We start from the raw sequence: 12177 nt of genomic DNA on the forward strand, positions 1-12177 counted from the left end.
TACAATAAGTCTGTACTCTTCTCTCGAACGTACATTCTCTCTCTCAGATGGTGGTACTGTGCTGCCTCTGGAGTTTAATCTGGTTCCTATTAGGAGCTTCTGAAAGCATTTTGTGAAGGAGTGTACTTTGAGTTTCATCCAGGGCAGTCGTACTAGGTAGTATGGCCGGCACCTACAGGTGAACATCCTACGGTCCTTGCAAGTCCTAAAAATGAAAGTAAACAAAAAGAAAAGCCAATAATCCCTATTCCGAACAAGAACGCCAACTCTTTTCCCATAATCTTCGTTGTGACCGATCCTACCCTTTGACCACAGCAGCCCCTATGGGTATATGTCTAGTGCTGGCACAACCAGAGAAGCAGCCCGTCGGCTTAAGGGGATCATAGTAGGCACTGCCCATAGCGTCACTCGCGTATTCAGCATCTGTGTCACTTTCTGCATAATCAGGCTGAGCACTTGAGTCTTGTATAGCCTGAGCATGTTGGCTCCTATAGGTTGTTTCTGGCATTTCATCTTCGTCATCATCCCCGAGTACGTTCTTCTTCGTTGGCGCTGTCGGAGCAACAGGACCTTTGACAGTCGTAAAGGAGCTTTTAAATCCCCCTTTCTTGAAACCTCCACCACCCCCGCCCCCGGTTCCCACTGCTGTGCCAGATTTGGTATCAATGACTCTTAGGCCAGCTTCTGCATCGGCCCTCCTTTCCGCTCGCCTAGCCTTCTCCGCAGCGTTTGGGTCTCGGGAGAGTTGTTTGAGATCTTGAAGGCGTTTGCGATGTTGATGGTCATAGGAAGAGATATGTGCTTCATACTCGGGATGCCGCGAATACGATTTGTTGCAGAGTGTACAGGTAAAGGAGCTCAAAGCAGAGCGTGCAGACTCAGTCTATAACCAAGCTCGTGAATTAGTCAAGACCAGCTTTTGCGGTCTGTTGGCTGGATTGGGTCATACTTTGGGGGCAGGGTTGGTAAAGCCACGCTGGTTTAATTGAAAATCAGCTTATCAATGCCGGAGTCTTCCATTGTATAGCTTAACGGGGTCTCGGTGCCGTAACACGATAGACATACAGGTGCCATCTTGCTATAGTGCACAGCAGTTTGGAAATGAAAATTAGATTTCGGTACGTTGAAAAACAATGCGTCTTTGAACGAATATCTCAGTCTATCAGAGGGGAGAAAGGGTGAGAAGATAAATCATGTCTTGCGGTCTTTTAATGTTGTTGTACCTGAGAAGGTTGCGTGCTCAGATGAATCCAAACCAGCAGCTAGAGTACGGACGGTAACACCTGTAGGACCTTCCTCTATAGGCTAAGCTTCCCCATGGATGACCTCCCAACCAATCATAATGGTTGCATTGTTGGAAGCATTCCGAGAAATAGATTAAGTGATGAAATAAAAGAATATCATACCTCATTCCATGTTTAGCGATATTGATGATACCACTATTGCGACGATTATATAGGGGCAAAAGAATAGAGGGAATAGAAGAAGAAGAAAAACCTAATTCGCCTTGATACCCGTAAAAGGTTGACGGGATTCAATCTATTACCATGACCTCCAAAGAAAGCATCTCGCCAAAACAAAATGATATCGATACGCACTCAGTAATTTCTATGCAGGAGTTGGACCCCTCGCCAGTGCATGAGGGATTCTCCGACCTTGAAAGTGGTCAATACATCCCTCAATCACAAATTTATCCATCTAAACTTGGAAATATATCGGAAGCTGGGCTGCCCCCGTTCAGCCTTGGTCTCCGTGGACACAACTGGGATTCATGGTGTATGTCCTGTTAAACTATTTTGGGTTACATTTGAACTAACAGTCGGGGTCACTCCAGTATCCGCACTTCAGAGATACTCAACGTACCCCCCCACTTTATTCTTTACGCTGCATTTCGCCAACACCTCTCTTTTCCCTTTAGCGACTCGGTCGGTTCCAGATAGTGAAGCCTATCTGCTTCTTACGAGACCCATCTACCACTCTCCAGGGCTTGAACATGTGATCCTGACCATTCCTATCCTTATTCATATCGCTTCCGGCATTGCTCTCCGCAATCTTCGTTCTTCTCGCCGTGCACGACTGTATGGAGCGGAGACTAGGGCCCAGAAATACTCCCTGTATTTCTGGCCGCGGATGAGCCTGCAAGCGCGTTTAGGGTACTGCTTCGTTCCGCTCCTTGGCGCTCACGTCCTCGTAAACCGTGTCACGCCATTGATCGCCGATGGTGGGAGCTCGGGGGTGGGTTTGGGCTATGTTGCGCATGGAATCGCACGAAACCCTGTCTTTTGGAATGTATACTACGTGACCCTCGCCGCTGTTGGGATGTGGCATATCATTGGAGGATGGGCTACTTGGATGGGCTGGAGGGTCACCACGACTCAGAAGGGGCGAGGCTATAAGAAAGGCTCAATTGAAGGTTACTTGGGGTACACGGAAAGCGAAGAGCAGGCCAAGAGAAAAAGAAAAATGCGGTGGATAGTCAATGGAGTTGCCGCGGTGGGAACAGCTGTCTGGCTGGCGGGTGCTCTGGGAATAATTGGTCGTGGAGGTCAGGGTTCGGGATGGGAGGCCAGTGGCTGGAATGAAATTTATAAACACGTACCTATTTTCGGGCCCTGGCTATGAAATTGGTGTGTGGTTGGAGAATTTTCGGACTTTATGCAGGCACACACAGCTTTATATATATAGAAGAAGACGGAAACAAGCTGTTCTGTTGGAGCTCATGCATGTGCAGTACAGTGGTCAATAATAAAACTTGCTTGATAGCTCAGTTAAGAGACAGAAGGGTGAAAGGAACTGGAGGAGGCAAGGAGGCAGTTTCTTTTCCCAAAGAATATGGACATGTATGTTGTTAGTATATACTCCCGTATGTGAGAATGTATTGGACCTTGAATAATGGTCCGTGCGTTATATCCGATCTCTGTTCTTTTTTTTTTCCTTTTCTTTTTTTTGTGCGGCGAACCAAACTTATAACCAACAGTTCACAGATAAACACTTCCGCTGCCTTACGAACTGGTTTCTCTATACCGGAGCCGATGAGCTTGAGTCTCTTGGGTCCTTACCGTATCTCGACACTTCGCTTGGCCTTTTTCGAATCTATACGGACCAATGCCCTGACATTCCCTCGACTTGAAAAGTCCCAGCTTGCCCCCGGCTTCCAATTTTCTATACGATATTGCTCCTCACGATCATCAAATATGGAAGCAGAACCAGTGTCTAGTATTTCAAGTCAACTCGTTCAGTATGACGGTAAGGAATATCACGCGGTGAAAGAAGGGAATGCGTGCATTCTGAACCCACCTTCCCAAGCTGCAGCCTCCACAGGAACAAGAAGAGATCTCAAGGCAGAGGATGAGGCTCAGTCTGTATTCTACAATCCTATCCAGCAATTCAATCGTGACCTGAGTGTACTTGCAATCAAAGCCTATGGGGAACATGTGCTGGCTTCAAAAAAGCGGAGAGCCGAAAGGAGGCAGCGAAGAGGTGCAGCGGATGGGCAATTAAAAGGCAAGAAACGGAAGAGGGTGGATGGTGATGAAGAGGAACCAAACGGGAAGGGAAGCAATTTTGACAACCAGACAGGAAGAAGTGATCATCAGGCCTCAGAATCGCACACTGGAGAAAATACCACGCCATCATTTACAATTCTAGATGCTCTGTCTGCTACTGGCTTGCGTGCACTACGATATGCATCAGAGATCCAATTTGCTACATGCATTGTTGCGAATGATCTTTCGCCGTCTGCCATCAAATCAATGAAATTGAACATCGAATACAACAGACTTGGGAAGCTCATTCAACCTAACACCGGTGATGCGCGGACTTACATGTACAATGCCCTTAACACAGCCAACACTCAGACCAGTGGATTGCACACTGGGAAGTTTGATGTTATTGATCTGGATCCTTATGGGACGGCTGCACCGTTTATGGACTCGGCTGTGCAGGCTGTGAAAGATGGGGGGTTGCTTTGTGTGACCTGCACCGATGCTGGGGTTTGGGCATCCAACGGATATCCGGAAAAATCATACGCATTGTACGGTGGTGTGCCAACGAAAGGTACACATTCCCATGAAGGTGGGCTACGCCTAATCATTCACGCACTCGCGACGTCAGCTGCCAAGTACGGGCTGGCTATTGAGCCACTTCTATCTTTATCAATCGATTTTTACGCCCGAGTCTTTGTCCGCGTTCATCGGTCACCAGCAGAAGTTAAGCTTGTCTCGGGTAATACAATGGTTGTTTACAACTGTGATTCAGGCTGCGGAGCTTGGTCAACACAGCCTTTAACACAGACAAAGCCACGACTTGATAAAAAAGGGAACCCTTTCTATCATTACGGATTCGCCCAGGGACCCATGGCAAACACGACTTGTGCGCACTGTGGGATGAAGACTCACATAGGCGGCCCAATGTGGGCGGGGCCGCTACATAACCCTCACTTCATCCGAAGGTTCTTGATATGCTCCCCGAGGCGGATAGAAGCATATATCAAACGGTAGACAGAATCGAAGGCATGTTAACTACAGCACTTGAGGAGGACTTGATTCCCAACGACCCTATAAGGAGCGCCAATTCAGAACATGCTCTTCCCAAAACCAAGGATGCTGAACTAAACGAAGATCTAGCCATAATCCCGCGGATGGACCCGGCTCTTCGAGAGCCGTACCCATTCTATTTCAGTTTGAGTGCTCTCTCAAAAGTCCTTCATACATCTACTATCTCTTCCGATGCTTTCCGTGGAGCTGTGCGACACCTGGGTTACCAATGTACCCGTAGTCACACCAAACCCAATAGTATCCGCACAGATGCACCTTGGGACGTGATTTGGGAGATCATGAGAGAATGGGTGAGGCAAAAATCACCAATCAAAGAAAATGCTCTTAAGCCTAACACTGCCGGCGCTGCTATCATGCGAAAAGCCGGGAAAACATTCAGAAGCTGAAGGAAGGCGAGAAAAATTTAAATTTGCTAAAGCAAGAGATTGTGTCTGCTGCCGAAAATGGGAAGGATATCTCCGACGTAGTGACGAAAGTCGAAGCCGCGCTGTACCGGTCCGGCTTCTGGCAGGCATTGAACCAAAGGGAGTCAGATTCTCGACCTGCCAGTATGCAAAAGGAGCCGCAGACTTCCAACCAAGCCCATGGAACACTTACAATCAAATCTAATACCAGCACGCTGGAAGTTGTTTTCGATGAGGCTCTAGGTAGGGAGGTGACCAAAAAACGACTCGTCAGATATCAACTCAACCCTCGCGCTAACTGGGGTCCATTAAGTCGAGCGTCTGGGCGCCAGCAAGGCTGAGAATCCATAATGTCTTGTATTCGACGGTGTGGCTTGTTTAGTAGCGAATTCTTATTGAATAGAACAACTTGTGGCAATACGTATCAGAGTTACTCGAATATGTTACCTTGGGTATATGATTTGCATGAGACAGGAGGAGAACTCCGGGGGGGTAAGCGGGAAAGAATCGTACAGTTAGTTATAGGCTGGGTTGATCAGTGTGAGACAGCTCGCATAGTCGATTTTTAAAAAAAAATATGATGCGAGGAGTCAGCAGCGCTCAGTAGAGTTCTGACAGAGCCCATAGCCAGAAGATATACAATACCAAAAAAGAATGTGGTGACTTATGCTAGAGTACGAAGAAACGATGAAATGAAGAAATTATCTATACTTAGATACATATACTCTAACCCAGATTGCTCATCAAACCATTAGAATGTGGAAACGGCTACGGCTATTGCCTGAGAATCACTGTGGCTGATGCTGACATTGACCTGTTTCACACCGGCCTGTTTGGCCGCCTCGGCTGCAGCACCATAAAGCTGTGAAAGATGTTAGTTGCACGAGTTAGCCAAAAACGAAAGACAGGGGTAAACTCACGTTAACAACAGGAGCCCCTGTTGCGTCGTTAGTGATTTCGATGTCCTTTAACGGAGCGCCGGCGCCTTTGCTGCAAACACCAAGGGATTTGAAAACAGCCTCCTTCGCACTCCAGCGTCCGGCAAATGATGCTTGGGGAGAGGCTGCCTTGCGACAGTATTGCTGCTCTTCAGCAGTGAAGTTCCGCTCGATGAACGTCTCATTTTCAATATTGAGAGATTCCAGGTTTTCTACATCCACTCCCACCTTGGAGTTTTCAACAGCGTGAGCTTTCGCCAGCGACTCAACTACCTGCCTCGTGCTTTCAACTCCATTATCAGCGACTTTTGGAGGAGCTGCAGGGAACTTAAGCTCAGAAGATTTCTTGTCAATGGTAACCCGATAATCAGGGTTGAGGAAGACTTTGCTTTGAAGCTCATCTTCATATGGCGCCTTGTTCTTAGCAACAAATATGCTATTGTTGATCAGGCCGTTATGGAAGAAGCGATAGGCCTTCTTTTGCCTGGCCTCAACCTTGGCCTTATAGGCCTCAAACTGGGAGCGGTCGAGAGCGGCGTAAAGATATTTGGGGTGAATACCAATAACTTGTGCGCCCTTCTGACCGAAACCGAATGAGGTAACTGAGAATGCCTTTACACCATCCGTTTGAATGCTGCGGCTTGGGTAGACAATATAGTCGAACTTTTCGAGCACCTTGTCCACATTATCGGCGTTCCTATTGCCGGGAACTAACCCACTATCCAAAACCTGCAGGCAGCCGTTGAACATCCAAGCACCGGCAGCACCCTTGGGATGTCCAGTCAAGTATTTCTGGAAGATACCCAGGACTGCGTTTCCCTTCTTACGGCCCAAATGCTTCATCTGCTGGCAAATGACATCCGATTCATTCTTATCGTTTGCGACAGTGGAGGTACCATGGAAAGAAGCGACGCCGATGTCATCAACAGTGAGGCCCCAGGTGGCAAGAGCGCCACGCAGAGGAGCAATGCGCGAGTCCTGCTTCCAGAAATTGTTGCCGAGACTGAACTGGGCGTCCTTCTCCTGGCGCACGGCCTCGCGCTCAATGTGTTGGGCTCGCTCGTGCATGTATTCAGACATGTTGAACGACTCGGAGCCTTGAGCTTTCATGGCCTCAACCTCCTCTTGAAGATACAATAACTCAGATTCCTGCCACTCCTTGATCTGCTTCTTGCGTAAATCCAACTGCCGGCGGCGGTACTTGATGTCCAACAAGGGCGATGGGAATTTGCCAGGATTCTCCCGCGCAGTAGTAAGGACACCCTGTCCGGGTGCAGGAACCGAGCGACCGATCTTGTCGGTAGCCGTAGTTGTCAACGCAATAACACCGTGGATTGGCACCCCCATGTCCAGCGCGAGCTGAGCGCTCATGATGAGTTGCATACCGCAACCTTGTGATTCCATGAAACCAGCACGAGTAGTCGTGGTAGGACGTGACATCTCCTGAGGTGTACGTCCGTGGGCAAACTCATCTTCAGCATTACTGGTAGCCTTCATGTTGGCGAACTCATATGAGCCCTCTTCCTGGAAGTCATCAAAACCACCGACAAAACAGACGCGGGCCTTTCCTTCGACAATAGTCTCATACCCGATGTCAACAGACTCCACAGCCGTTGCACAAGCACCAACGGGCGTCTTGATAGGTCCAGTAGAGGAGAGTAATAACATGTTGACCCATGCACTCATTGTGTTGATGAAAGACTCCTGCAAGATATCCTTCTGAAGTGGTTTGTCTAGGTACCGATCCTTGTACATTCCTCGCAAGGCATGGGTTCCCCCAATTCCAGAGCCAATGCAATTGCCCACCTCGGATAAATGGACATACTTGTAGAACTCGTAAGGATCGGTGATACCGGCCGAGAGCATCGCTTCAGCAGTACAGACAAGAACAAACAAGGTCACTGGGTCAACCTGCTCAATGATGTCGTCGGGAATACCATATCGCTTAGCGTCCCAGCCAGTTGGCACTTGGCCTGCAACAAGGCGGTCAAACTGGAGAGCCTTGGGAATCAAGAGGTTGGCACCCTTCTTGAGACGGACGGTGTACTCTCCGGATTCGGGAACTTCAAAAATCTCAACCTTGTCACCATGCTCCCGCTTAAATTCTTCAGCTGTTTCTTTAGAGGCCTCGAATGGGTCCAAATCCTCCTCAATGACAATTTCTTGAAGCAGCTGCTTCTTCTTCGGGTCGTAACCCTTGAAGAGCTCAGGTTCGATGAGACGGATACCAGAGTGCTCAAGAATATACTTCTCATACTTCGGCTTAACATCTTTGTCATCTACTGGTTCCCCAGTCTTTGCATCAACCCAGCCCGAGTATGACTTTCCTTTCAGCGGACCGTTGTGGTGTTTGATAAGCCCCATGATCCATGCCATTTCCACACAACCTTCAAGAGAGAATTTTCCATGAGCCTCCATTTCCCAGCGGGTTCGCGAGTTACCCCAAGGCCCGACTTCTGCGAAACCAGTAACAACAACAACTTTATCTAAGTTGACCATGCCTTTGAGAGTTTCATTAAGAGGTTGTATTTCTGTGTCCCAGCTGGGGAGTTTGGGAAACTCGAACTTGATATTGGCTCGAGGCTCAGCAACAACACGCTTGTACAGCGCTTCACTGTCTTCTCCATTAACAACCTTGTTCTCGATGGCAGTTTCTTTGATCACCGCTTGGCGGATATCGCTTGTCTCCATGATGTCGGTACGGAGCTTTGTCATGAGACTTTTCAGATCAGGAATGAATTGAAGTCCACCATTCAGATCGGCCCAAACAGGGTCAAGCTGACACAAATTGACAATTGCAGGAGCCATGAGGCCCAGTAAGTTGAAGGCCATTTCTTGCTGAGAGAAAGTGCGGACACCAAGTTTCTCAACTCCTTCCGCGACCATGTTGTTCCCGCTCATCAAACCTGTACCGCGAGTCCAGCCAATAACAGCACCACAAATGGTAAGATAGTTACTCCAACTCTCTGAGTACCAACGGTTGAAGAGCGTCTCCAGAGCTAGCTTGGACTCAGAGTACAAGCCGTCATTCCCGAATGTGCCGTGGTTTGGTGATAGGGGAAGGATTACCTGGGCCGGTCGTGTTTCGAAGCCATTGCTCTGCTTTTGAGATTTAATACAGCCTAGGAGCCGCAGGAGGTTTGTCAACATGATTCGGTGAGCGAGCTCCGACTTGGAATCGATAGAATCAATCTCCCGGCCATTCTCTGGGATGGCAGCGAACGGGATAACATAGTCTAGGTCCCAACCAAGCCCCTTCTTCGTATCATATATGTAGTTGACAAGGGCTTCTACATCCTGTTTGCTACCTTGGTTGAAAGGGACCACGACCAGCTGTGAGCCACGGGCACCGTAGCGGGCATACATGGCTTGATAGTACTCAGTGACTTCACGTGAGTAACGGCTTGTGGTCACAACCACCTTGGCACCACCGCTAATCAGCCTTGTAAGACTTCGGCACCAATAGAACCAGCACCGGCACCAGTCATGAGAACATTCTTGCCCTGGAATGTAAGACCTGACCGCGCGGCTGACTCCAATACATCAAGATAGGTACCAGTGAGCTTCTTATTATACTCCCACCCATGCTCAGTCTTCTTCTTGAGATGTAGAAAAGGAATGGTTTCGACCTTGCCAGCTCGAGGGCTGCCGTTATGCTTTTGACCGGACCGGTTCGACCTCTTCCCATTGCCGTTCTCTTGCGGCATGATTTGGTTCTCGTTCATGCTGAGGGCACGAATGACTTCTTTATAAAGCGCATTGAATTGTAACTGGGAAGATTTAGACAGACGGTGTTGCCTGCGGATCAGTTTGTAGACACTGCGAAGATCATTTTGCACCTTAGCCCGGTTACTGTACTCAGAGATGGGACCGCCTTCCGCCATTTGTTTCACGTAGTGCTCCAGCTTGCGAGCGCTGGCTCGGGGAACCTCCTTATAGCCAACATTTCCTCGAGCGTCAACAGTTGTTTGGGGACCGGTGGGGATCGCCACATCCTTGTAGACTGGGGCAACCCCGAGAACTTCCTTGCAATTCTCAATGAGCTGCTCGCCAAGCTCCTTCGCCAGCTGATATGTCTCACCACGATCAGTAGGACAGTTGTCGATATGATACTGCATGAAATCAAGAAGAAGCGGGTTCGACCGATTCATGATGCGGATACACTGGCTCACGATTTCACGATCAACGACCCTCAGTCTGCCAAAGATGATATCATAGTACATGCTCAAAGCGTCCTGACGGGCCCAATTCCAGGAAGAGTCGTACACACGGGCCTTAAGAGGATCGAAAGATGGCTCAATGCCGGAAGCGTAGAAATCACCGTGCTCGGCTTGCCAAAGATCTATCTGGGCTTGCAAAGCCCTCTGAGTCTCCTGGGAGGTGATGAAAGCTTTTTGGCCTGCGCGCAGATCCATCTTTAGGTATCTTGCTATAATCTCAAGTTGTTGCTTGAACAAGGCCCGTTGATCCTTGGTCAGAGCATCAATTGCTGCTGGGTCCATGAGCATGCCTCCGGCTCCCGCACCACTGTCGCCACCGGCTGCTGGAGCAGAGAGGCTGATTCCTGCGCTAGCGGCGTATTTGTTGGTCACATCATCGAGGTATACCTTAGCGTCCGCCTCCGATCCAATACGAGATGCGGGTTCCATTGTAAGGGCGAGAAGGAGAACACCGTCTTGCCTGCCGGATCCCAGGCCCCATCGTGTTTCGAGGTATTTGCGAACGGCAGTGATGTTGAAACCTCCGGGCATCTTGGAGGAGACCAAGCGAGCAATCAGAGAGGAGGATTGCTTGCCCAGTTGCCCATTGAATGTCGCCTGCATGGAAGCACCCAGCTCATCAAGAGGGGTGTCCTCAGGTTTCTCTGGTGTGGAACCGAATTCCTTGCCCAAATCTCCGAGGATTTCATTTTGCAAGGTAGATTTACCTACAGAATATGTAATGTCAGCTCAAGATACCATGGAGCCCGGGACAGATTAGGAAATACGTACCACCAACCAAGTCCTTGATGGCTTTGCTTAGAGGCACATCAGACAAACCCTTCTTCAACTTCTGTGCGACGAGTGTCCGGAGTACATCCACTGCTGTTACTGGAGCATCCTCAACTGCTGCGGCGGGACCAGCGCTGGGAGGAGGGGCTGCTGCGGCAGGGGCCGCAGTAGCTGCCACCGGAGCAGCTGGCACAGGTGTGCTGTTTGCGGCAGGGGCCTCGGGCTCTTCCTCCACAGGATCTACATCATAGTAGATCTCCTTCGCATCCTTGTTATAGCAGAGTATTTGGCGTTGGACGGATGTGGCAGCGTCATATGCCTCATACTTCGATGCGAGCGTTCGTCGTGCCATTCCACCCAGGGTATCTGCTGGACCTATCTCAACAATCCTTTCCGTTCGTTTCTCTGCCAGGATAACATCTTGCGTCTCAATCCATCTAACGGGAGATGCGAACTGGTAGGCCAGTAGTTCTACCAGCAAGGTGTGGGCGAGCTCCTGTTCGATTTCAGGACGCATCTTGAGGGTATAATATATTAACAACGGGGAAGATGGTGAGGATGGAGGATCGATCTCTGGTGTGATTATGCAAATTAACAAGTTCCTCAAGCGTCAATTTGTCAACAGTCGGGCTAGACTCGCAGTAGCTGTCAAAATGAAACTGACTCAAGGCGAAGATACAGGGCGAGGAAAAGTAATTAAAGAGATAATAATAAGTTTAAGCCTAATTAAACCGAAATTGTCAGCGTGAGTTGATCTAAAAATTTCATTCAAAAGTCATGGTTTCCAGTGCCTTCTCTTGCCAAGGGCATGGCCACTTTAAGTCAGGAAGAGGAATAAAAAGAACAAAGCAGAGATATTGCTAGACACTGTACGTACTACTCATGTAAAGGCCCCAGGAAAATAACAACCAAAAAAAAATGAAAAAAGAGCAATAAAAGATAAAATGAAATAAAATAAAAACCGTGCGGTATCAGAGAAACTCACCCCAGTTGGGACCACAGGCAGTGGGGAGATTTTGCCGATGTGGTAGAAATAGAATGAGCCAAAGAAAGGAAAAAGGATAATAAGGGAAACTGAGGTGAGAGAAGGTGAAACTGTGGGTGGATGGGAACGAAATTATTGCTGGTGAGCTTTTGGTGAGTGTTGTTGGGGCGGAAGACTACTTACTGGTCGTAGGCCAGCCAGCAGTATCCGTCACCTTTTACAACTATGGTTGGTTGTATGCGTCCAATACAGTGGATGGATCCTGTTGTCCCGAAAATAACAAAAAAATAAATCAATTAATTA

General features: G+C 48.7%; 4 protein-coding genes across 4 annotated transcripts; 2 read left to right on the top strand and 2 right to left on the bottom strand.

The window, feature by feature from the left end:
• Positions 1-298: 298 nt before the first annotated feature.
• ABOM_009775 (putative C2H2 finger domain protein) lies at positions 299-1074 on the bottom strand (the record flags this gene model as incomplete). Its single annotated transcript, XM_022536903.1, has 3 exons — positions 299-883; positions 950-976; positions 1066-1074. The coding sequence occupies 3 exons, from the start codon at positions 1072-1074 to the stop codon at positions 299-301; spliced, it is 621 nt and encodes a 206-aa protein (XP_022385005.1).
• A 473-nt stretch (positions 1075-1547) lies between these two features.
• On the top strand, positions 1548-2622 carry ABOM_009776 (MCP1 family protein; the record flags this gene model as incomplete). The annotated part of the gene is made up of 2 exons (XM_022536904.1): positions 1548-1776; positions 1835-2622. 2 exons carry the CDS (start codon positions 1548-1550, stop codon positions 2620-2622), a joined length of 1017 nt encoding a protein of 338 aa, XP_022385002.1.
• A 572-nt stretch (positions 2623-3194) lies between these two features.
• On the top strand, positions 3195-5311 carry ABOM_009777 (tRNA (guanine26-N2)-dimethyltransferase; the record flags this gene model as incomplete). Its single annotated transcript, XM_022536905.1, has 4 exons — positions 3195-4450; positions 4504-4846; positions 4936-5203; positions 5274-5311. The coding sequence occupies 4 exons, from the start codon at positions 3195-3197 to the stop codon at positions 5309-5311; spliced, it is 1905 nt and encodes a 634-aa protein (XP_022385003.1).
• A 400-nt stretch (positions 5312-5711) lies between these two features.
• On the bottom strand, positions 5712-11406 carry ABOM_009778 (trifunctional fatty acid synthase subunit FAS2; the record flags this gene model as incomplete). The annotated part of the gene is made up of 4 exons (XM_022536906.1): positions 5712-5822; positions 5881-9331; positions 9421-10825; positions 10890-11406. The coding sequence occupies 4 exons, from the start codon at positions 11404-11406 to the stop codon at positions 5712-5714; spliced, it is 5484 nt and encodes a 1827-aa protein (XP_022385010.1).
• Between the last annotated feature and the right edge of the window lie 771 nt (positions 11407-12177).

This window comes from Aspergillus bombycis (genome assembly GCF_001792695.1).
Source record: "Aspergillus bombycis strain NRRL26010 chromosome Unknown contig00116, whole genome shotgun sequence".
In the NCBI taxonomy this organism is placed as follows: domain Eukaryota; kingdom Fungi; phylum Ascomycota; class Eurotiomycetes; order Eurotiales; family Aspergillaceae; genus Aspergillus; species Aspergillus bombycis.